Source organism: Mya arenaria, chromosome 8 (genome assembly GCF_026914265.1).
Source record: "Mya arenaria isolate MELC-2E11 chromosome 8, ASM2691426v1".
In the NCBI taxonomy this organism is placed as follows: domain Eukaryota; kingdom Metazoa; phylum Mollusca; class Bivalvia; order Myida; family Myidae; genus Mya; species Mya arenaria.
In genome coordinates this window covers 50,247,128-50,274,466 of record NC_069129.1, presented here as the reverse complement: position 1 = coordinate 50,274,466, position 27,339 = coordinate 50,247,128, and the positions used below count along the sequence as shown (strand labels likewise).

Below are 27,339 nucleotides of genomic sequence, written 5' to 3'. Positions count from 1 at the left end.
TCTGCAGGAACGATGACTGGTGGTACAAGCGGAACAGGTAAGATATCATCATAATATATGTGTATAATTAAAAGTTCCTGGAACTCTACGCCAACTATATGTAAAGAAGGCATATTGCTATCAATATTTTGAAAAAAGAAATGCAACCGGAACAGTAAATACAGATCCTATTGGTGTTTATCTTTTGTTTGCTAATTTGATATACATGTATTACTTAGATAGTCTTTTAAAATCACAATTGTGTCCCTCTTCGTCATGTTCATGAAGTGATATTATTTTCACATATTCCTCCTGAATGTTACACTTCTTACACTATATAAGTATGTGAATTTTAGATGCCTGGTAAACCCCTATTATTTTGGTATATTAATTTAAAATACGAGTTTCAAAAAAAAAGAAAAATGTTAATATTATATTGCAAAAAATAAGCTTTTATGGCTAGCAAGATTGTAGTCCTTTTTCCCGATCTCAGTTGAGATAAAGTAAACACAAAATATAAACTGCAATTGCTTTATTAGTTTTTCCTTAATCTGTAATCGCCCTTTTGATCGAGGAGCTCACATTTTACAATCCATACTGAATTAAAGTATTCACCGGCAAAAGGAAAGTTTCGTAAACAAACTCGCGGTGTAATTTGATGTGATGTCATTAACGTTTTAAGCTAAAGGCACGATAAAATAAACGACTCGAAATGGAATAAATGTTAGTGACCTAATTTCTTGAATATGTTTTTTTTTGGATTTAATAAAAACATTTTTTATTAAAAAGGCTTAGACTCGATGGAAATTATCAAGTTAAATTGTACAAAGGAAACATTAAAATTGGTATGTTTCAGGAATGGGAGGCACTGGTGTCATAACAGGTAGGAATATCTAGTATCACAAACATTTTACTATTTTGGATATAACTTCTGTCAGTTGTCTAAATTAATGGAAAGGAGTTAACCTACGAATTTGGATCCGTATTTTCGCAGACTTTGGTAAAAGTAAGTGTTTTAAGAGTAAATAGAATAATATATCAACATAAATCAACACACTGCACTTAAAGAGTTGACAAATATGATTTTTTATCCAGAATCACATGAAAAAACAACACATTTGAACGCTTTTTTATTTTCTCCTCAGCTTTCTAACCAATGCTTTAAACATTATTTATTTTAATATTAATTCCTGCCAGTGGCTCCTGGTACGCGATTGTGCGCAGACAAGGTTGACTGCTCGACGTTTGAACCAGCCATCTGTACGAACTCCTCATACGCCCAATGGTCTATCGACAACTGTCCCAAGTTTTGTCATTATTGCGGTAGGCGAGAACCAGGGCCCATATACACTAACGTTTTCAATCTGAGAATCAGAGTTTTAGACTCAGACACAGAGAATTGAATATCGAAAACCATGGTTGAAAGCGAAAAGGTTCTATCTTTTTTATCTAATGTGTCTTAGAACCTTTACGCATTCACGCCTTGAAATGTTACAAATCATTTATATTTCCCTTATTATTGCAAAGAGTGTACAATCACAGCTTTTGACAGTGTTGCACTAATCAGCGAATAAATTTTATAGAGATATTTTCGCATCTTTTGGAATTCCGAAAGATAGCCCATTCATTATATTAGAGAAACAGTTTTATTGCATTTACTTTTAACAAAAATGAGTAATAAAGTATACTTTGTTATGTGTACAAAATACAACCAGTTTCACTGTCGGCGTTGTATCAGCAACAATTTTAAATAGTAACAAAATAAGCAAAAACAAAAATTTCCGTCATTTGAGTCTAAAACTGGTACTTTGTATTATGGTATTGTTAGTGAATATTGGCCCGTACAATATTTCGAGGCAAGGGTTGCTCAAAACGTTTAAAAATGCCTGTTTACATTGACGATGACCGTTGTGCCTATGAATATTTACAAACTTGCCAGTCAGATGGATATTCTTATTTGAAGATATTTACAATAAACTTTCCATTTTCAACCCAGTTCAAAACGGGTCTATTTCATATTCAGCAAAGCAAAAGCAGTTCTATTTGAGAAACCCATTGATGAAAATCTTCTTTTTTTATCAACAGGCCGTTTAACGGTTTAAGCAACTCGTCTGTGATCTATTCGTACATTAACGTCTCACCATTTTCCACCGTGTAAATGTTTTGTGTACCTTTTGGGGAATCAGCATATTGCATCTGATACACAAAGCGATATTTAAGTTGCACCATCGCAGAGCCCAATCATCACCTCACTCCTCCTCCACCAATTCGATTTGGGCACAGAAATGGTCGCACCTCTTGCCTTTAGGAGGTCGTTTTCGTACAAAAGTTGTATAGGCAGTCTTAAATCGGGTATATTGTGTGTGGTCATATTCGGCATGACTGAAATATGTCACATGCACTCCAACTGTCGCTGTTTGATGCAATTCTTACTAGCGCTATGACAATATAACCGTACCAAAAGCATACCCTTGCAAGTCTAATGATCAACTAGGCCAGTTTTATAACTTGTGTATTATGCTGGATTGATTTTTTTGTATTGTTCTTAAATTTATTGGTTTAAATGTTAACAGTCTGTCTCAGGCAAATGAAAATACGTTGGTTTTATGGTGTATTTGTTATTTGATAAAGTTACCGACATGTCCTTAGACAACCGGTAAATCAGCACCGCACCAGTATTTCAATCCAGACAGTTAAGGGACTAGTGTTGCTGTCAACCAAACTGGCATTAAACGTTTTGAGCAACAAATTCATGCCATGTAGAATAAGATACTTGCTTTATCAAACCAACTCTGGTACTTCATACGCCTGGCAATTGAGTGTCCAGGGTATTCATGGACTCGTAAAACTAGCCATCGGTTTAACAATTATTAATGCTTACATCAGAGTTGTGCGGTATCAATAACAATTGCTATGGGCCGTTTTGATAAAGCTTTTAATCCAGTTTAGTCATAAATTGAAAAATCTTATTTACAGAGTTTCATTAACTTCACAGTTGTGTAAATTAAACTTAAGCCAGCATCAAAATTGAAAACGATGTTTAGGGTATATAACAAGGTCATAGTATTTCCATTTGTGATGTTTAAAACAGACTTAGGCTAATTAAAATTACGACTCAAAGCCTTCGATGGGACGGCCACTAGAACCATTTTTTTCACTTTAAAATCATGCTTGCTTTTTTTTTGAAAACAGCAAAAAAAATTGGATACACTTATCAGAAGCACACCCTAGAATATACCGACGTTTGCCATCCAACCACTCTAGTGCCATTTATGAATTTATCACTGTCTTTAATGCAAAAAAATGTCAATGTCACTTGAGAAAATGACCTATCCGATCACTGCAATGTCATTTAGGAATATATCACTCTCCGTCTATCCGACCACTGCAACGGCATTAAGGAATTTATCACTGTCTGCCTATCAAACCAACGCAATGTCATTTAGGAATTTATCACTGTCTGCCTTTCCAACCACTACAATGTCATTTAGGAATTTATCACTGTCTGCATATCCAACCTGTGCAATGTCATTTAGGAATTTCAATGTCATTTAGGAACATATTACTGTCTGCATATCCGACCACTGCAATTCCATTTAAGCATATAAAACTGTCTGCCTATCCAACCACTGCAATGCCATTTCAGAATATATCACTGTCTACCTTTCATACCACTGCAATGTCATTTAAGAACACATCACTGTCTGCCTATCCAACCAATGCAATGTTATTTAAGAACATATCACTGTCTGCCTATCCGACCACTGCAATGCCATTTAAGAACATATCACTGTCTGCCTATCCGACCACTGCAATTTCATTTAGGAATTTATCACTGTCTGCCTTTTCCAACCACTGCAATGTCATTTAGGAATTTATCACTGTCTGCCTATCCGACTACTGCAATCTCGTTTAAGAATATAACATTGTCTGCCTATCCAACCAAAATTTCATTGAGGAATATATCCAACCACTTTAATTTCATTTAAGAACATCTTTGTCTGCCATTCAAACATTTTAATATCAATTAAGAATATGATCATTACTACCTATCCAATCACTGCTATGTCATTTAGGAATATATCACTGTGTGCCTATCAAACCACTGCAATGTCATTTAAGAATATATCATTGTCTACCATCCATTGTATACCATCAAACAACTCCAATGTTATTTCTCTGTTCTGTGAATAGGAACTGGGACAGGCACCGGTACCGGTACAGGAGGCACTATAATCGGAACGGGAACCGGCGGAACAGGAACCGGTACCGGTACAGGAGGCACGATAACCGGAACGGGAACCGGCGGAACAGGAACTGGTACCGGTACAGGAGGCACGATGACCGGAGGTAGGTTTGTAGACAATTATGTGAACAAAAAGGTGCATGTAAGTCGTTGTCTGAAACCGCAATGAATTGCTTAAATGCGTGTTTCAACGTTGCTATTGATGCGTTTTATTTAATGATATCAATGATTTCAATGTTTAAGTGTCCGTGTTCCAATAGACTATATTGGAAACATGTGAGTTTGAGTACCATTTGTGTGTTGCCGGTGTGGTTTGAAACTTTGAACAAACTCCATGCGGTGTTACTTCCCTTACAGTTTATTCATCACTGCCACCATGCAAATCAAATGACAATGGACAGATATATTGTCATTCATAGATATTGTTTTTTTTATTATCTTTGATTTTGAAAGGTTTTTCGGCTAAAATCTGTTTGTCAGGGGAGATCACGTTACAAGCGTGACCTCACTTATTTTACAGTTATGTTCAGAGGCAGTAAAAATCAAGTCCAAAAAAGCTTTTCAGTGGTCACAAACTGTAACCGAGAAGTGCCTTTCTTAACCCAAGAACATGTTATGGAAATTGCTTTTAATACAATAAGCTAGTCTAAACACAGTTATTGATACACATATATGTTCGAGGGTATACGAACATTGTTTTCATCTCGCAAGTTTCTTGCTAGTGTAAAGTTAATTAACTGAAACCCGATATTTGCTGAGGACTTTTGATTATTTGTTGAAATAGAAGTAAGACAGCGTCTTTCGAAATCACATTACGAACGTTTTTAGATAAAGTGGTCTTTTAATTTGCATTACTTTAAACAAGTCGTGACAAGAAGTAGATCTGACGATTGCGGTCCTAAAGTTGGTAGGCCGCACTGCCTTTAAATATTCAATTGGCGCCTTGTTGCGCGTGACCAATCTTTATGGGTTGAAATATCGGTGAGTTTCCAGGACTAATCACATTACCGGGAAACATGCCCGGTATGCAAGACTATTCATTGTGGTTTGATATGAATTATTTATAAGTTGTGTTTAAGCAACCGTTCCAAGAGTAATTATCGTAAATACGAATTGATTAGCTGGCATTTATTGCACGTTACAAAAGTTTAGTATTTTACCTTTTAATATTTGCAAAATCATTTAAAAGTATTGCCCAATGGGTTTGTCCCTAGTACTTTTTGCATTGTCAGAATTTAGTGGTCAACATTAAATTTTGTCCAATAAGACGGAGGCAAATTGACAATACATTTATTTCATTAAATCGGCAGTCTGTCGTTATTTATATTAATCAGGTGAAGCTTTATATATGAAACAGTGACTGGCCCAGTTAGTTGGTAATTTATTCAATGTTATGAAGACCACTAAAATTTTAAGATTATTAGTATATATATATTTCTTTGTTTAATGTTGATGCATTATCATGTTTAACACATCTGACTATAAGGATCAAAACAAAAACGCATATGATTTAGGTACAGATAAAAAATGCCCTTTATAAAAGATAAAAATAAAAATAAATCTACGTGGCTAAAATTCCCTAATTAAAAGTGCGACAAAATATCGCTTATATTGTGTTATCTGTGCCTAATTCAAATGTTTTTTTTTGGTTTTTATCATTACAGTTAAATGAGTTAAATATGGAAATGCATTAAATTAAAAAAATATATGCTTGCATCAACCTATATTGTGCGCCTTTAAAGTCGATGTGCAAACAATATATCTGCTTTATAGCTGCATGCGCTGACGCAATCACCAACTGTGCCGATCTCCAAAGGTCAGCTAACATCTGTATGGACATGAACGTCCGTCCATATGCCACGACAAACTGCGCTTATAGCTGCAACCTGTGTGGAGCCGGTGCGGGGGGGACCATGAACGGTGGCACTGCTACGGGAGGCGGAACTTTTACGACTGGAAGTATGTTCCTTAAATATAAAATCTAAGTGTTTTATCAGTTTTTGTTCTTCTTAAAATACAAAACCAAGGTTGACACATTTTTTCATGCTAGGGTAATTAAATTCATTGATTCATTATTTTTAAACTGTTTAAAAACTTACGCTACTTTTCCTAGCAAAACCTCTCTAAAATAAGAACTATATACATGCTCCAATTGGATAGCAATCTCAAAAACGTCTCAAGCTAATTTGTTCTGACAAGAAGACAAGATTTTACAATAAGTTTCGGTTTTAAAGTTGTAATAATTGTTGGGTGTTTATGTTTTAACTTTTTTTAATGAAATAAGAATCTGATTGAAAACGTTATACACAATTTTTAAGAATCTATTGAGCGATCAAGAAATTCATTTTTCCTCCAATTTTCCTTTTTAAATATTTGATGATAAAGGGCCGAATGCCAATTTTGAAACTCACAATAGTTTGTCAGAGGCTACCAACGAATGATAATAAGTTCATTATAAGTCCAATATAGCTTTTTGAGGTAATTTTCAATTAAATATTTTAGTAATAATTAAGGTGATGATGAAACTATTCTATCATATGCTTTTCGGTGATCTATAGAGATTTATCAGTGAAATAAAAATGATAGTTCACAGTTTGATACAGTGAAACAAAATTTCGATATTTTTCTCTGTTTTGAAATTTAAGCCCGCTCTTAATTCCAAATCAAACGTCTGCGCGCACCCGGTTGGGAAACGTAACATACACGTCATTCCCGAAATGACTTTACGTTCGCATACAATTTGGCGCGTTGTTTTCTGAAAAACTTCAATTAAGTGTCATTTTACGTCATTTATGAAATATACCTTTTGGTGCCCACTCGGAGAAATGAATTACGATCTTTCACTGAAACAAACAATTATCCTCTATATATTTGTTTGCAGGCTGTGTTGACCACATTCCAAACTGTAAGGATTACGGAGCATCTGTCTGCACAGACTCGTCCTTCGCCCAGTGGGCCGTCCAAAACTGCCCCTACTTCTGCAACAAGTGCTGTAAGTATCTTTTCTAAGCTTACACGTATAGACTAGGTTAATTCTGTTTATCCTCCATATGTGAAGAGAAGTATAGTTTTACAAATATATTACATAAAATGTATAGACATACAAAAAACATTAAAGACACATATTAAGCACAAGGTTATTTACAATATAAAGCCACAGTACAATGAATCTAAGATTTTGACAATAATAGGCGCTTATCGTTAGTTTGTAATATAGTTAGTTTATCATTTTGCATTTCCTCGTTAAGTCAATGATTCGGATTTAATAAAATCATGCTCTGCAGAGAACACTATGGAAACCAGTTAAATAAGACTGCTGAAAAAACATTGGATCGCAGACTTTTATATTTAAGTTCAAAAATTGATGTGTAATGTATTTTTCTTAAACCGTAGGTAACGGTTTAAGCCATAAAACATTAATTTTCGAACGGAAGTATGATAATCTACGATCTGATGTTTTGTTCAGCAATCTTATATCATTGGTTTGCAGATATTTATGCAAGAAAAACATAAACAGGTTGCAAAAATGATGAATCTTTGAGAGTGCGGCTTTCAAATATGGACAAATAAATGGTCACTGCATCACAAAAATAGCATGTGATTTTGATTTTCCTTGAATTTGTCTTGCATAATACCCGTACATTGAGACACATTGCAGTTTTTAAACTGAGAGGCGATTTAGCAATCGCCATATTAGACAGAATTCATAATTTGAGTGAGAAAGGGAGACAAGTCTGAGGTTTTCATCATCGTTTATTCTTATTTTAGACTATATTTCAATACATATTCAAAGTGTATGAAATACGTCAAAGTTATGTGAAAGATATTTTATTTCAGTTTTAATACGGAATTATCAATTACAACACAACAACTTTTTGACCTTGGTTATATGGTTAATTTTAATTAAAAGAATTAGTAAAATGTATGATAACTCTTAAGATATCGAATTTATTCCAATTAGTTAGTGTATATGATATGCATGTGACAATGACATACATAACATTAAGTTTGAATAATAAAACAACGGAACAAAGCGATACAAAAGTAGTTCCTGTAAAGCAACATGCGTTTTAACCATCATGGCGATTGATGTTTTGCATTTCATAGCATCGACTTCCGGTGGATCTGTGACGTACACGAGTGGCGGCTCCAGTGGATCAATTACCGGAACTGGAGTTGTCAGTGGAACGTCAGGGAGCTCAGGTAAGTGTGTAAAGAGTTTAAGAAAGAAAGAACCAAGTCATATTGAACTTAAAAGAAGATAAAACCATTGTGGTTACAGCTTATATTTGAAACTGAAATCCCGGAGAACAAAATATGTACGTGTCGTGCAACTTAAACTATTTGGTCACATCAGCTGCTTTAGAGTCTTTTGACGTTGTTTTTATGGCGACTCTACACGTCTATAGTCCACTTTCTCCTTTCCTCGCCAAAGTCGTAGCGCTGAGAATATCTTACGGAGAAGATAGCGCACCTGCTAAAAATAGTCGTGGTTAGCCGATGTTCACAAAGGTCAACAAAACAGGCGATGCAAAGTTGACAGAAGCCGAACTACATCAGTTTTCCAAGGAAAACTAGTCTTATTTACAAAAGGTTTAGGTCAATATATCGTTTATATGTATGCTCTGTTTGTGTATTGAACAGTTTAGTGTTTTCGTCAACTAAGAGTCGAAAAATGTATACAAGTTTACATTGATATAAATCGGCGTACTTGTGGCCAGAATGTTAAAAGACTTCCTCTAGCATACATTATTGTGGCTTCTATGGTATTGTTGTGATAACTATGTTTTGCTTAGTTTAATACATTTTGGAATGGGGAATCTTCGGAAGAACAAAATACATTCCAAGTTATAATATAACGTTTCAGTTTGATTATAACTGTTTATTGGCAGCAATGAAAAAATGTATGGTGTCCATACAAAATCCCAGTTGAAGGCAAAAACGGCACTCCTACTAATATAAATTTTTAAATAAGGCGGCCACTTTGTTTTTAGACCCTTACCCTACACCGAGTCTTATAGTAAGCCCCGCATGTGTCCGCTACTGGATTATATTAAGACTGAATATGAAAGTGCAACACTGCCAACGACCACTACCGTCGGTTGAAGCCGTGTCCCATTTTGTCATATCCAATGTTACCGAAAGACCACAGCAAATATAACAAATATAATACAAAACCGTGGAAGTCACCCATACACAAAGAAGGTGTTTTAATAAATCCGCTTTAAGACAATGGAAACTAATATACAGACATCTGTGAGCCTTGTAAAATATCAAAACAAAATTCATAACAACAAAGTTTTAAAAGAAAAAAAATAAGGAAGGTACATAGCCTATATAGGTTCATAGGTTCAGAACATTGGTAAATTTAGCAACGTTGGATCTAAGTTAACTTTGAAATACTTGTAAAGTTTTAAGGAAACACACGTGATCTGTGATACAATTCACAAATATTGAGACAATTGATTCAGCTATGCTTGTTTATCTTAAATACATCAGCACATCATAAAATGTTTCCCCTTAAAAAGTTTATATCGATACAGTTAACAACGTTGTTAACTTTAACAAAGTTCTAAACAATCGGCCCATTGTTGAACATGGCCTTTTCACACTGTTTGTAGGCTGCCTGTACCAGGGCCAAACTTACCGTCAAGGAGATACCTGGAAAGATGGCTGTAAGTTCAGTTGTACGTGTGTGGATGCATCGACCGGCCAGTACCGTTGTGAAGCGCTGTACGTATAATCGTTTAGTGTCATTTTCTTTTTGATATACATGTAAAAATACACATGCAAATTCTAGGAAAACACAATGCTTTGGACGTCAGTTTATAACGTTTTACTTTTAAAGCATGGCTCGGACAGTCACTATGACAACGCCGATCACCATATTTACTAATCTTATTGGCATTAAACTGCACTCGCACAGATTCACCGTTTTGAATAATTTTATTTTATTTCGGACGGAGCCAATTTTTAGGTAAATATCTGCAAACCAGTGATAAAAGACTGCTGACAAAAGATCAGATCCCAGATTATTATATTTCCGTTCGAAAATTAATGTTTTATGGCTAAAAGCGTTACAGACGGTTTAAGAAAAATGCATACGACATCAATTTTTGAACTTAAATATGAAAATCTGCGATCTATTTTTGTCAGAAGTCTTGTTTGACTGGTTTCCATGCATCTTCGCATGAATTGGTTCGTTCCAAGACAAATGAAATGTCAATACATCCAATATGTGAGAGTGCAGCCTTAATTGCGATGAATTGGGACTACATGGCATAGTTTTATTTTCTGTACGAGTGCTGACGGCTGAATTTAAACATGGATACGAATATTGCTGATTGCTCCACAACAGGATTACAGTGATGCGTGTACGAATCAGATTGATTGCCTACGATGAATCATTATCAACCACAATTTTTAACTATTATTCGCAATTATCTAAATTGATTTTTCTTCTTTGATTACTAGTTTCTTCTTCACAATCTTATAATTTTGCAAATGAAAATGGGAACCAATATGTTGACAGTTTCTGTTGAAGAAAAGGGTTTGAACGCTTAACAAGTTATTTCTTTAAAATGGGAATTGTTGAACGATGACAAACATTTCTACAAAGAACATCAGGCTAAAACGAGGGAGGACATCTTAATAAATATTCGCAGGTTGAAAGGAAATTATCATATAATAAAACACATGCTGACTAGTAATGCGACTCTCTTAATATGACTTTATCCCGGTTATCAATACAAGAGATGGTGTCATGACTAATCAAAAGAAGGCTATTTTTATTATAGCACATTCTTAGACTATACCAACGTTCACTTCCTATTTCATTACCAGGTGTGTAAACTGGGACTTGCCCGCTCAGTGTCACACAAATCCCCCGGCCGCAGGGATGTGCTGCCCCACCCCCAACTGCCCAGCAGGCTTCAATATCCAGTACCCAGCCGGATACGTTGTCCAATAAATAGATACAATTTTGCTTCATATGTACATTATTATTCCAATAAAAACAAATGATAAGTCTTTGTCTTTTTATGCTTATTACACATTATTAGTCAATTGTATATAACAATTGATTTAAGCTCGCAACTATACAATATATATCAGTGGAGAGTTAGACACGTCCGACCATTTTGATGGGAATTGTAATGAATAGGGAGGTTGAACACATAGACGTGTTGTTCTTGTTTTTTAACGAAACCAGCGATATTGTCAATCAATGATCTCGCCATATGTAATAAGCATTAGAACAGCCTTTTCGATGATGCATGGTCGGGATAGCTGTTGTTCATCGAATCCGGTATAAGTTTGCAAATCCGGTTTACTTGCAAACTTAGTTTTTTTATTATCTTAGATATCAACTTCAAAAGCGACACATAGAAAGTTTGCCCATTAAATAAGAAATAGTTTAAGTAAAATTTAAAAAAAAGTTTTAAGAAATATGAAAATTTTAATTCCAAAATTGATTTCTTCCGTTGGCCACCAATTGGATTTTAGGTCCCCCGCGGGATTTTGGCAAACTCCAATTGGAGAATTTTCCATATGAGCTGAAACGGGGGAAAAAATCAGCAATTTGAAAAAAATCAAATATTACAATTTGGAACAGAAAATTACATTTCTATTTATGTTTTGAGTACTAGAGTTATTAACTTTATTAAAATCTAAAAAAAAATCAAAAATTATGATTTTGTAAAAAACGGTTCTCCAATTGGAGAAATTTCCAATTGGAGAATTCCACAGTCAATTTCTATTGATAAAATTCACCAATTGGAGAATACAGAAGTTGGAGAACACAGAAGTTGGAGAAATCACCAGTTGGAGATTTCCACAGTATTACAGCTGCTGGGTTAAAAAAAGTTGGGATATATATATGTCATCATATAATTGCTAATTAATTTAATATTGATAGAATATTCAAGAAAATAACAATGCAAGATGTTAGTTGTTACCTGATTTCGCGTATACCATCGGCATTTTCAACTTGTGTGCAATCTAAAGCAGTTTTATTACATACAACTGCGTCAGATGTGTAGTTTTATTATTCCTTTTCAGAAAACTGTTTTATCAAAATGCATATTTCACTAATAAATCTAAAAAATCAAACTGTTTGCTTAATTTTGCATTTTCCAAAGCTACTTCCTGGTGGTACTTGGTTATAATATTGAACTTTTAATCGACTTTAAGGTTAGAGAACACTGAATGTATTCCGTAAGACCACTCGGTCAAGGATTACCCGTGAAAGCGCAAGCACTTGCGTCAAACAGGGTCCTTTAATTATTTTTCAAAGCACCGATGAAGGAGTACAACTTTCATTGGTTAAATCTAACTAAAATAAACAAGCTCGATTTTGCTAAAGGTGATTAGCTGATAAAATCACTCTCGAGTCCGTTTCCTGGCTAGAAACTGTTACTGTGTCATTTTTGAGAGGCCATCCATGAGATAGTACCCCTGGTTGGGATCGAACCCACATAGTTGTGGGTCAGAAGCAGAAACCTACACCACTAAACCACTTTCATCCTTAAAGTACCGAGAGGCAGGCATCACTCGGCAAAGGGATCGAGCTAAATGTACCATGGAATGAACCCACGACTACGACTTCAATAGGCTACGCCTTAACCAATAGGCTACGGAGACGGTATTAATGCATGTACTCAATTGCAGATTCAGGGGGGGGGGTCGGTCCCTCCACCCCTTTGAATCGTCCGTTTATACATTCTCAGGCAATATCGGGGAAAATACAATATTAGGATAAAAATGCCCTATTTCGGACTATAAATTAGAGGAGTACACCTACCCCGGCCCAACATTTTAAGCCATTTAATTTCTGTTCCGAAGGAGGGGCGGATGTGAAAAGATTGAGCCAATGAGTTTCTGTAATCAGAATTGTTGTTTCATAATGTTATAGTTCCTTTAAACAGTTTAAACGTTTTAGGACATAGAAATAAACAGACGCATGTTCAGTTTAAACATACTCTGTATACAACGTTCTCGTACTCCAGTGCGATGATGCTATGCATTATATTTATCATCCGACCTCTGATGAACAGGAATAATGATCATCTGACTGACTGAGTATCTGCCAAAACTCTCTCATGTTTTGACACCAGACATATTTTTTTCTCGTAATGCATCTGAACACTTATATTTATTTTACTCCTTGGTATTGAATTTGCAGAAATAATAGTAACCAGGTTGATTTTCTTTTATACTTCAATTGCATTTTAAAAAAAGATGGGAGCAAGCCCATGCCGATGCAGATAACACATACTCGAAGATTATGTCAATCAACTGATTGTGCAACAGCCTTTTGTTGAATCGTGTTTGTAACGCATTTCAAAATTTTGGACTTTAAAGACTATATATTTTAGCACATATCAACATTTAGGGTTCCAGCCATCAATAGCTTAGCTTTAACACTTAGTTTGATTCACAATACTTTATTTCATAATAACAATCTATAAAATCCAAGTAAAAGATGCATTTTCAAAATCCTGTACGCTTTGCTTAAATTCACTCAAAAACTCAAGTTGGAAAGATTTAAAAAAAAGTATGTCATAAACATATCCACTTTAACGGCTGAGGAAGCCGGCCCAAACCATTCACATACTAAAGAACTGAGTTTCTTAATATATAAATCTCTAATAAATTTGCCAAATAAAATTCAACATGGGTAAACAATTATAAAAAATAACGTTTTTTATGTATTGCAACATATTTATAAAAAGATAAAGTCAATTGAATCAAATGAATATTTTCAATGTACTTTCTTTCCCGCGGTAAGTGGAATTTTCATCTTACTCCAACAAGTGAGGAGTATGGTTGATTCTCTTCGTGACTGAAATCAACTTTTTTAAACACTTGGTGTATTTCAAATCTAGTCCATATAAACATCCCCTTTAGATTCTTTGACGATTGCATTTTCCATGGGAGATCACTGCGTAGGATAAACATTCAAGTGTTGTTTAGCCACACTGTGGTTTCAATAATGTCAGGGGCGTAGCTACCCCTCTATTCATGTGGATTCATTAATGTGCTGGGGGGTTCGGGGGCATGCCCCCCTCAGAAAATTTTGAAAACCATGGTGCAATCTAGTGCATTCTGGGCGTTTCGATGTGCATTATTTTGTACTGGAAAATAACCAGTTTTTGGATCATGTAGTCAAGTTCGCATACTGCTACTTCGGTGTTTTTTTTTCAGAATCATGTTTTTTCAGCCGCGTATTCACGTATAGGCGGCTACACGCCTGTATGTTGTGCATATGAATGTATAATTTGGTTTATATGATGCATCCTTAATGTAACACCTCCTTGCTGCTACACCAATAGAAACTTCATTGGATATTAGCAGTAAAAGAACGAGCACTGAGTTCCCAATTTTCGTCTGGGTCATTTAAATGATAGAAAACAAATTACATGATAAACAAATTTGTTTTGACTTCTTTAATGAATTATATAAACACATTGTACAAACATACCATGACACTTTTAAACAAAAAGTATGGTTGTCAATTAAACAGTATGCTAGCTTTAAAGATTGAGGCAAACCATTGGAATTATTTTACAGCGGTCTTAAAAAGGTGTATTTAAAGCTGCAATCTCACTAATTGATCGTTTTGACTACCGGCACTCTTTTAATGTTGGTCTATAAATAGACCATTTTTTGCATAGACCCACTTTTAAGTGATATAAGACTGCTGAAATAAGATCAGATTGCATTTTGTCATATTTATGGCTAAAATGATGATTTATGGGTATAGTAGCATTACGAACAATTTAATGTAACTGAACTTTTCGGCAGTCTTACCAAACATTTCTGATTGGTTCTATTGTGAATTATCTAATATGACTGAATTAAAGGAATGATAACCAAATCAGCTTTTGAGACAAAATTTTTAAAGTGTCTTAAATGACAATCTGTGAAAGTGCAGCTTTAAGTTTTGATCTAAAGCTTCATTTTCACATTGTTATATTGTCAATAACTGTTTAAAAGGTCTCATGTACAAAATAAGATAATAATTTTCATACAAATATCTAAAATTGATTAAAATAATAAAGTACCATTAACATATTTCTTAATAGTGCTGTTTCTCAACTGACAAACTCAAAGCCATCATTTCAACTATGAAGTTATTGTTAACTTTCAACTTTTTTATAGCATATATGCAACAAAATATACCAAAAATACAAGCCATGAACAATATGATTGTTAAACTTGCATTGTCCTTGACCTTTTAAAATGACCATTTTCCTGTTCTGTCTATTTGTAAGTTGTGCCCTGAGGAATGAAGTATGACTGTATGAATCACAAAAAGCAATAAAAACACTAAAAAAATCCCCATTACCCCTGTAATTTCTAATACAGCAGTAAAATCAAGCAATTTTCAAGATTGGTTGTGCTGCCAAATCAAAAACATGTGTGCCAAAACATTTAGAGCTGCATTCTCACAGATATACCATTTTAACAACTTTTGTTTTGTCTCGGAATGAGCAAATTTTTGCGTAAATATCAGCAAACCAATGGTAAAAGATTGCTGACAAAACATCAAATCCCAGATTTCATATTTCCTTCGAAGATTAATGTTACTAACGGTTTAAGAAAAGTGCATAAAATATCAATGTTTTAACTTAAATAGAAAAGTCTGCGATTGAATTTTTTGTCAGTAGTCTTATGTTACTGGTTTCCATGCATTTTTCGCAAAGATTGGATGGTACCAATCCAAAACAAACAAGAGGCCCAAAAGGGCCTATGCTCTACTGGCTGGGTTTGTGTGGTCAACATCACTGTTTTCGAAAAGAACCAACCCCTTATGGGTATCTGAATACTCAAAACTGAAGACTGTATCATATTTGCAAGCATTTATTACAAAATAGCATTTTTTTTATACTATCAAGGCCCATCATCTAATAATTTCAAGGCCAATAATCCAGGAAACATGAGCAGATCAGGTTTTTGAAAAGAAATGAGCTCTAATGGATATACTGGACAAGTTTCATCAAGATACAATCAAAACTGAAGACTGTATCGTGTTAACGAGCAACTGTTTACTGACACACTATTTTGTTTTATTATCAATGCCCATAATCTCGGCATGCATGGGCGGATCTGGCTGGTTTTCGAAAGGAACCGAGCTCTAATGGATATGTAGATACTGTACAGGTTTCATCAAGATACAATCAAAACTGAAGGCTGTATCATGTTAACGAGGATTGTTTACAGACGCACATACTACGTACACATTACCATCGCATAAGCTCATCTTGCCTTTGGCCAGTAGAGCTAAAAATGAAAAAAGTTGTCAAAACATCCAAAGTGTGAGAGTGCATCTTTAACATTTGAAAGTAACTCTGTTTGCCTCATGCCCCTAAACAAGGTTTAATCATATTATATGAGCAGTGGGCTTGTCCCTGTATTTTTTATTGTATGATTGCAGTAATGGATACTGGTCTCATTACCTTCTGACAATTTTTCATCAATTTTAAGGAAACAGAAAACACATTTAAGCTCATATAACACTGTACAAATTTAATCTATTTCATTACGTTGAGAAATAGTCCCTAAAAATATTAATTGTGGAAACATATCTTATTTAAATACATACAGGAAATGGCGACATCATTTACCCTTTAGTATGAAAAATGCAGTTTCCTGATATTTGAATAGCGGTTCTTTATTTAAGCATCTCAATTCATTCAACATACACATAGTATGTATCAAGTTTCAAAGGAAACCAAATCATTGTAACAATTGTTTTCAAAGCAAATATTCACACTCTTGACAAACTTCTTTTCCTAGTTTCAACTTTGAGACTTTTTGATGAGCCTGCACCTTCCAAATCATTGTAACAATTGTTTTCAAAGCAAATATTCACACTCTTGACAAACTTCTTTTCCTAGTTTCAACTTTGGGACTGTTTGATGAGCCTGCACCTTCCCTCCTCTTATGCAGTGGCTTCAAGCAATAAAGCTAAAAGCTCAAGTTGCACAGCTGGTGAACAAGACTGCTGTGTTGATAGTTAGTTGACAAACTGCACACTTGATGCCATAAATCATGTCCATCAACCTCCAGAATGAAGAAATGACGCAGCACAGAATTGATGTGCAGTGCGTGATCTTGAGAAGCCTAAATCTGCTCGTCTGAGGAAGTAAGTCTGGCAGTGTGTGAAACTCCTGTCTACTCATATGGCTAGATGAATGTGATCTATGTCTTCTTGTGTGTGCCCAACCATCACCTGAAGAGAATTTAGAGGATTTAGTTAGTGCTTGATTACAAGTTAATGTGACAAAACAAGGTCTTAAAGACAATGCGAATGTCCGTCGAAAAATTACAGTCAGCACCGTATAATTTTCGGAAAATTTACTTTGAGTTTCTAAATAAATGTTCAGTTATTTTAACTATTATATCATGACTATTCAGCGTGTTAATCCGTGTATCACTATTTGTAAACCCCGTTTCGACATGTTTCCGTAAAAGCCGATAAAACGCGTAAGGTTCCGATTTCAGCTTTTTATTTTACGGAAATTTTCGGAAATTACAAAATTCCGTATGTATTTATTTTTGGCAAAGTGGTTCTCGGCAATCGTTTTAATTTAGATATGATGATTAATATACCAGCTGACTTTCTTTCTGCTCTGTTTAACTTTGCCAATAAACAAGAAATGTACTTTCGTTTTTGCATAAATGTTGTGCCTGAGTTTGACTTGTAGTACAATTCGTTACATTTTATAACCGTTCTGTATAATTTAAAGATGAATTAAAAGAGTAAGATCTAGCTGTTCCATGGGTAGACGAACCAGATATGAGTTTTTTTGGAGGAAAGGGAAGAAAAAAAGATGACATAAGATCCGAATATTGATTTTTTTTACATGATATTTAGCTTTTTTTGTAATTTATTATAGAACTGTAAGACAAATCTAACCAAAAAGATCTAAACCTGTTATAATGGGGATTTACAAAACTTATTTTAAAAAGAGGCTTAAAATCAAGGTTTAGGCTGATGTAACCGAATACTGTTTGTAACATTGCGACAGGTAAAAATTTGTTGCGACAGGTAAACTTAAGGTGTTTACCTGTCGCAATGTCCTGTGAAGAAGAAAAAGTTTTCGCGTTGTCTGGTCTTTTATTAATGCCACCAAGATCTAGTATTCCAAGTGTCATATCTTGTATGTTAACTCAAAGCAATTGAGCATAAACTGTTTGGTAATTTATTTTAAGTCACTGCTTCCACTTATACTATCAGTAATATTGAACATGAACCGACTGACCCAAATATTATTCTAAATATTTTTATGTGCAGAAACCTTAATCCTATTAACCCAAAAGTAATCCAATTGTATATCTTCACAAAACATTTTACAACAATATTTGTCAATTTAACACAAATATTGATTATTGTTTTTTTTTGTCAGACAAACACAGAGATGGCCCTATATATATTGCTCACCAGATTTGAGAAAGGATTATAAATTAGTTATTGTTTGAACACTTACTGGACACTTTTGGTCTGACTTTATAATGCAGCTGGTGAAAATATTAAATGTCCCTTTATAATGGGCTTACAAAAACATAAAAAAAAATGTATTTGTTTAAAAATTACAAAGGGCCATAATTCTTACAAAATAAGTTTGTATTGAGCAGAATAAAAAGGCTTTGCCTTAAATACATACTCAAAACTATATTTACAAGTAAAACAAAAAAAAATCTGCAACTTGAAATATGTTTGCTATATCTGGTTTTGAGAGAGAATGATCAGAAGAAAACATCACACATTCACAATCATATTAAAAAATAATTTAGTTTTTTTTTCTTCAATAAATTCTATTTCAAAAACACTGCAAAAGACAAGACACTTACATTTCAATTTCTTGATTTAATACATTGATGATTATCAATTCTTATGAGCGAGATGGGTCTTACACTCTAACCAGTGCAACTTGCATGTTCTTAGTTGCTCAGTTATTACCTTTTTTTAAATTTCTCCTCTTGATCTGAGCCACGCCAAAATGATGGGAGACGCTTTTGTTGTCTTTTCCATCAGAATGTATAGCACCTCTGTGTTTCTGTTTATCTCCTGAAACAGTAATAAGTTTATTAATAACAATAACAATAATAATAATTAGTGACTTTTATTGGAATTATTTTCACGGCTTGTGCCTTGCACATTGGGGAACAAAATTGACTTTCGGAAAAATACAAATTCAGGCCAACATCGATAATATATTGGTAAAATATACATATTTTATTTATAACAGTATGCAGTTGTTGCTTTTTTTTCAAATCCTACATAATTATATTATCAATGATATTTCATAATACAATATAATTTATAGAAAAATTGAAATAACAAGGCATAGTTGTTGACAGAACATGAACAAATAAATGTGTAAGACTACTGCTTTATGGGGTGTAAATAACTCAGGGCTTTCACTTTAGGGACATTTGAACACTTTTGGTGAAGATCCACTACCACACCCACTAATCCCCCCTTCTGAAACCATATTTTTTATGGATCAACATATGGTAAAGGAATTTGACAGATGGTAACCTTAGGAACATTTCTGTGACATTATTTTGAAAACAGGCCAGCAGGATCTGAGGAGAAGATTTTTCCATTTAGACATATAGGGAAAAGTAGCTCCGCACCCTACAGCAAGTTTTTTCATGAATCAATATCCGGTGAAGAAAATTCATACAGGGTATTGAAACATTTTTTTGCTTCATATGAAGATAACTTAACTAGCTCTTCATCATATTAAATAAAAATTAGCACAGTCTATGCCGCACACACAGAGCCCCGCATTTGATCTTTTACCAAAGTTTGATTGAGAGTTTAGTTTCTTGGCACACTATGACAAGTCTTTACAGGTCTATTAAAGCTGCACTCTCACAGATTGATCGTTTTGTAAAATGTTATTTTTTTTTTATCTTGGAATGAGCCAATTTATGCGAAAATGAATGGAAACCAGTGATATAAGAGTGCTGACAAAAAAATCAGATCACTGATTTTAATTTTCAATTTAAAAAATGGATACTTGTGCATTTTTCTTAAACTGTTAGTAATGCTTTATGCCATTAAAATTAGTTTATTTAGATCTTATGTCAGCAGTCCTATATCACTTCTTTGCAGATATTTTGGCAAAAATTGGCTCATTCAAAAAAAAAAAAAAAGATTTGTCAAAATGGTAAATCTGTGAGAGTGCAGCTTTAAAGTGTTTGAGAAAAGTAATCACCTTATCAACACCGGTAAGAAAACAAATACAGGGCTCTTTGCAGCTGTATAGTCTGTCCTTTAGTTAATTCAAAATGGTGAAGAAAAATAAAAGTTGTCTTCTGTTTTAACTTTTAAGTCATTCAAAGGAATACTGCCTACTGTTGCAGCATTTGTGACTGCACATATCATGTGGTATACACACACTGATATATATAACAAAACCAAGTTCATTTGTCTCAGTATTTGCCAATTTTGGGCTTTCATTTCTTGAACATGTTTTGAGTTTTAGTGATCTGAATAGGCTAATGTTTTTTATGTCAATGATGCAGGTGATCTAAAACATATTTTTTTCGTCAAAAGATCCAGGAATGAACAAATATTTTTTGTGTGAAAAAACAACAGTTCAATTCATTTTTTTTATGTAATTTAGTTAAAAACAAAATTTATTTAAGTTAACTATATATATATCTATATAATTCTATTATTAAAATATTTATTCCACAAAATATATTCCAACAGCAAATTATAATGATATGCTTTTTTCAACCATTCCAATTTATTTTGTCAATACGATCATTTAAACTATTAGCGGGCAATAACCACCCTTTTGTTGACTATATTTAATAAATATCAGTGGGAAAATGACCAACTAAGATCTTAATTATACACAGTAAAGACAGTTACCATGACAATACTTGGTGCTTTTAGATGAAGGCAAAGATAACAGTCAGAGAGTTGCTACTGAAAAAATTCTTATCAAAATTTGATCAGGGTCAGTAGCCTTCAATGATATATTATGTCATGGACCTATAAACTATGGTTTATAGGTCCGTGATTTATGTATATTGAATTAAAAATAAATAAAAATGTACATTAATTTTACTATATTCTTCTTTATATCTTAAATTCTCAACAATACAATTTTTATTGTTTTATGTCACTGAATGCATGACTTGTGTTCTTTATTAGTTGCTAAACTTTTAATACTAACATGCCACACATATATATTAATGTTTTATGCAGTTTTCTCAAATCGTTAGTAAGGCTTAAGCCATGAATCATTAATTTCCAAACGAAATATGCCAATCTTTGATGTTAGCTTTTGTCAGCAATCTTCAATCATTGGTTTGTAGATATTTACCAAAAATTTGCTTTTTCCAAGACAAAAATAAAAAAGTTATCTGTGAGAGTGCAGCTTTAATTTATTATTATTTGGCGATTAATTCACGTTTACATATCATATATATGTTTCAAGAAATGGAACTTGATTGGATATTTTAAATATCAAAATATATATTTGATAATCCTATGACTGTCAACAATTATTAAAGTGTGTCAACGTTAATATACCATCCTCCACAGCTTCAACCCTGAAGAACACTCACACTCCACCGCCACTAAGGAAAGTCCCAATAAAATTTAAAACATATTGACCTTAAAACTACTTGTGAATAATAATTTATAATTAATATACTGTCATTAAAACCTTAAAGTTGTTGAAATTATAATAGCTGAATTTTCCACATACTAATAAGTCATTTAAATAGCATAATTCTAGGCACCACCATACTTGTAAGTTTTCTTTTTCTAAGTCTAAATTTAAGTTACTATGAAATGGCCTTATTCATTACTTTTCCTATGTATTGAATGACTTCGTTCTTTGAAAAAGGCCTTTTCATTGTTTTTATGATCCTTGTGGGAAACAGTGACACCATTCTGTGTATATCATAAACTTGTCAGACACTTTTAAATGTCCCCACAGTAGGACTGCAGGAAAAACCTTGACACTACCTAGTACAGAAAAGATGCTACACTAAATATTAAAAGTTGTAAGTTTCTGGTTCTCAAGCTCTTCAAATTTGTCTTAATTATTACATATAGCTCGATATTTTTAGAATCATTCAATTTTTAAATTATTATCAAAGTGAAGAGTTTGATAAAGATTTAATTTAATACTTTCAATCAATAGCCTTTTTGATACTATAAAATCTATTACTTTAATTATTTTTCCTCCAGAAACCATTCTCTTATATTATAACAAATTATTCAATAAGGGTATGATTAAGTAAAATCTCCTATAATAAAGAGTACCATATATACAGGGTTCGAATTTAACTTTGAGGAGCACTCGCAAAATTTTGCGAGTGCTTTTTGAAGCAACTCGCAAAATGAAAAATCAACTTAGCAAAGCAATTATTTAAACATAAAATGATATGATGATGTAATAAGAAACAGCAATACAAGATTGTATTTACATTTAGAAATGGGATCGAAGATGAGACTTGACATTCTAAATGAATGAGAATGCTAAGAAAATATACAGAAATATGGTGGTGGTGGTGGTGTTAGTAGTTTATACTCCGGGTCCCGGCGTGAGCACATTGAAGGGTCCCAGAGTGACAGTTCAACCACCGCACACCTATCCTGGGCGGTGAACCTGTACTAGGTGCCTTCACTTCTGCAAGGAACTGACAACTTCTGTACATGCCAGGAGCAGTGGTACAGTGCAAATGGTCGTAGAAAGGATTTCATAACCAATCACAACAGAAGTGACCTGGTCCGCCCGGGAATCGAACCCGGGTTGTCCGATTAACAGTCCAACGCTCTACCGACTGAACTAACCGGGCGGACAGAAATATGGAAGATAGTTTTGTTTCTTAATGACACAAATTCAAAGTAATGTTCCTTTCTTGATTGGGTGGGACTAATTTAGCTCCGCCTAAAAATTGTTTTGTCATCAGATTAGGTATAACAAACAATCTGATTGGATCAAAATCCTGACCAATATAATAAACTCTGAATGGAGGCATCCAATCAAAATCTAGTAATATTTCCATTTGTTTCCAATTGATTGCACCATCAGTGATTTACACAATCAGTGATTTATGGCCTTTTAACTTGTAATGGTCTACTGGCAAGTGCATATATGACTTAAGTTAAATCATGTTTTAAGAGCTAATTAGAATTTTAAAGTCTAAGCTATGTGACAGAAAATTAATACCAAAATCTTTTTTTGATTGTAGTAACTGATTCTTTTGCATTTGATGCATTTGATGAGGTCAGACATTTTAAGATATATAATATTCAGTGGATATGTGTTGATCAAGCATTTAATAACATGCCACAAAGCAGAATATTTATTAGGTCATTTTTTTTTTACTTCAGACCATGGGGCAAGTTTGGAGAGTTGCACAGAATGCTTAAAGAACTAAAGTGTTGGGAATCAGTTCCTGTTTGCAGTGTGTGTATACCACGTGATAAATTGCGTCATAAGGCAATATTTTGATTTGAAAAAAGACTTTAAACAAAGATAACTTTACTATTTCTTCACCATTTTAAATGAAACAAAGCGCAGTCTACGCCACCTATGGAGCCTTGCTTTCGGCCATTTACCAGAGTTTGATTGCGAGTTTAATTTCTTTAAACACTTCGACAAACCTTTTCACAATACGGCCGTCTGACAGAGCACTGTCAAAACATGATTTTGAAAACGGGTTTGTCGAAGTGTTTGATGAAACTAATGACTTTATCAAATGTCGGTAATAAAACAAATGCGGGGGTCTTTAAGCGGCATAGACTGCCCTTTGTTTCATTTAAAATGGTGGTGTGAAAGAAAAGGTATCTTTAATTTAAGTGTTCATTTTAAGCAAAATGTTGCCTTCCGACGTAGCATATATGACGTAATTTATCACGTGGTATACACACACTGGTTTGACTATTGGTAATCTGTTCCACTCATGTTGCTGTTTATCAATAGAAGAAATGTTTTTTGACAATACCTGGTACCGTACTTGTAATTTTATTCTTGTACAAAAACTCATCATCCTTTACTCTACTTATGTTAGGTAAAGGATTGAAAATATCTAGTTAGTGTATTTTATGGAATTATTTTTATCACCTGTACAATACAATTTGGGAAAAAAAGTTGACATTGGGAAAAATACAAAATCAGGCTTAAATATCTAATTTAGATTTTAATGGCAAAATATATCATCGAAATAAGAGTTCGGGATGAACAAGCCTGAATTATTACTCTATTGCTTGGCATATTTTTTTTAACAAGCCCTGCTATATTAAATTCAGAATTAGAACAAGCCCGGATGACATAATTTTCACCTGTGCAGGGTTGCGGGCTTGTGCTAATTCGATATACTACATGTTTTAAAGATTTTTATGCATATATTATTTTGTTAATTTATAGTAAGTGTTGTCAAGATTTTTTATTCATTAATGTTATGAAATCTCCACTTATCAAATTTGGAAAACATAAAATATGGTGAAAAATGGACAAGTTTTCACTAGGGAAGAAGGCAGTAAATTTCACCAAAAAACTAGAAATCCGCGAGTGTCGCCTGACGAATTATTTACTGTCGACATTATAGCTGTTAAATTGGCATTTTATTCATTTATAGACAATGATGTTGCCATTTAACTTTCAAGTGTAGGTGGCATTTGAACCCTCAATCAGATATACCTACGGAATAAGTTTCAGGTTGAAACCTCCTATAGTTTACGAGATATGCCACGGACAAAACCTAAGCAAGAAAATTAACAAAGGGCAATAACTCTAAAAATATGGCAGCAAGAGTAACGGTTCTTGTGCACTGCACTTGCCCTCAATGAGATCTATCTAGCTATGAAGTTTCAAGTTGATACCTCTTATATTCTTCAAGATATGCCACAGACAAAACTTTAAGCATAAAAATTAACAAAGGGCAATAACTTTAAAACTAAGAAAGCAAGAGTTACTGTTATTGTGCACTGCACATGCCCTCAATGAGATCTATCTAGCTATGAAGTTTCAAGTTGATACCTCTTATATTCTTCAAGATATGCCCCGGACAAAACTTTAAGCATGAAAATTAACAAAGGGCAATAACTTTAAAACTAAGAAAGCAAGAGTTACTGTTATTGTGCACTGCACTTGCCCTCAATGAGATCTATCTAGCTATGAAGTTTCAAGTTGATACCTCTTATATTCTTTAAGATATGCCCCGGACAAAACTTTAAGCATGAAAATTAACAAAGGGCAATAATTTTAAAACTAAGAAAGCAAGAGTTACTGTTATTGTGCACTGCACTTGCCCTCCATGAGATCTATATACATATGAAGTTTCAAGTTGATAACTCTTATATTGTACAAGAAATGCCCCGGACAAAACTTTAAGCATGAAAAATAACAAAGGGCAATAACTCTAAAAAATATGGAAGCAAGAGCAACAGTTCTTGTGCACTGCACTTGCCCTCAATTAGATCTATGTACATATGAAGTTTCAAGTTGATACCACGAATAGATTAGGAGATATACCCCGGACAAGCGAAAATGGGACGCGGACGCCGCCGCCGCCGACGCCGCCGACAAAAGTAACCCCTATATGTCGTCTTTTCAGGCGACACAAAAACACTATTAATGTTGTTGTTGCTTTAGCCATATTGTTAATGATTACAACTGAACAAAATTGAAAGAAGAAAAACTGATTTCAGGAACATACCAGTTATTTTTTCATTATAATTGATCATCAGAACATCACTAATTAGTATAGTCTATCTATATCATTATCAAAAAAAGAACATGGAAATTATATTGATATGTGTATATGAAACAAATTACTTGAAACTTAATGAAATCTCAAAACACTGAAGTATAAGCAATAGTGTTGTGCTGATGATCAGTTATAATCGACAATTGATCGGAAAGGCCTTCATCGGCGACAATCGATAGTGAAATTTGAACAATCAATTATAGAAACAAGAGACATTAACCACTACCGACTACCAGTTAAAAGATTGTCTGGAAAATATATTTTGTTTCTGGTCAATACATGTTAATGTTGAAATGTTCATGTGGTACTATGTTGTGTTATCTAGTCATATTATCATGTCAGTAGCTCACTACAGTACCTTATTACAAATTTTCTTTGTAATTTAACTGCAAAAGGATTGGTTCTCAACATCACACTTTTGTGGTTTTAAAATGTTATTGTTTACTTCTTATATCATGTAAGAATTTAGTTTTCCCAGTTTTCTGAAAGAAAATGTTCTTGTAAAACAAACAGAATATTCAACTGCTTGTTTTACTTGTTACTGACTGATTATCAAAATGAAATTGATATTTTTCTTTGTGTTTACTTTACACAAGTCATGTATTCAATACCGTACACAAAATTTAGAGCCTGCGGTCTCATGATCTGTAATAGTAACTTGTAAACACTAAAGTATAGTTGCGTTCTGAATAAATAATGTAATTTATACAAATAAATATACAAATAATATTGTAAGGGAACATTTTTTCTTAAACTGGTTCATGTAGTTTATCTATATGCCTTATATATGATGACCAGAGATAGTTAAATAATGATTAAAGCAATTAATAATCGATCATTGATTGTTTTCATAAACCGATTATCTATAGTAATATTTCAGTCCGATTCCCAACACTAATAAGCAATAAAAACAGTCAATTGTATATATAATATATATCAACATCTACAGATACTTAGCCATAAGTTTTCAATTTTGGATAAAATTAACAAAATTAGAATTGCATACCTTCCTGTGCACATCTGTTTAATAAAATGAATAAATTTCCTTTATCATTAAGTAAAAAAAACAATTAAAGGATTAAAATTTTGAGCTAATAATTGCATTACCATAGATCTACTCAAATTTTGACACTTTTTAAAGAATAACCAATAATAATTTCCAAATCTTCAAATGTAAAAGATCTACAGCATTCTTCCAAAATGGAAATATTTCATACTTGAGTTCTTATTGAAAAATTGTCCTGAGGTAAAATGGTATTATTGAAACATGTGCTTACAATATTCCCAAATAATTTGGTACAGTATGACAAACAAATAAGCTCATGATTGTGACGAATCACTGTTTCTATGTCTGCATA

At 33.6% G+C, this 27,339-nt stretch overlaps 1 protein-coding gene across 1 annotated transcript in view; it reads left to right on the top strand.

Annotated features, from left to right (window-relative positions):
- LOC128244329 (fibroin heavy chain-like) overlaps positions 1-11,251 on the top strand; it is a 52,444-nt gene extending 41,193 nt beyond the window's left edge. Inside the window, exons 46-54 of the mRNA XM_052962344.1 lie at positions 8-37; positions 836-862; positions 1,177-1,302; positions 4,174-4,329; positions 5,999-6,184; positions 7,098-7,217; positions 8,333-8,428; positions 9,847-9,958; positions 11,069-11,251. Of these exons, the coding sequence (XP_052818304.1) occupies positions 8-37; positions 836-862; positions 1,177-1,302; positions 4,174-4,329; positions 5,999-6,184; positions 7,098-7,217; positions 8,333-8,428; positions 9,847-9,958; positions 11,069-11,195 (980 nt within the window). The 3' untranslated portion in view covers positions 11,196-11,251. The remainder of the gene's footprint in view (positions 1-7; positions 38-835; positions 863-1,176; positions 1,303-4,173; positions 4,330-5,998; positions 6,185-7,097; positions 7,218-8,332; positions 8,429-9,846; positions 9,959-11,068) is intronic.
- Positions 11,252-27,339: the final 16,088 nt, after the last annotated feature.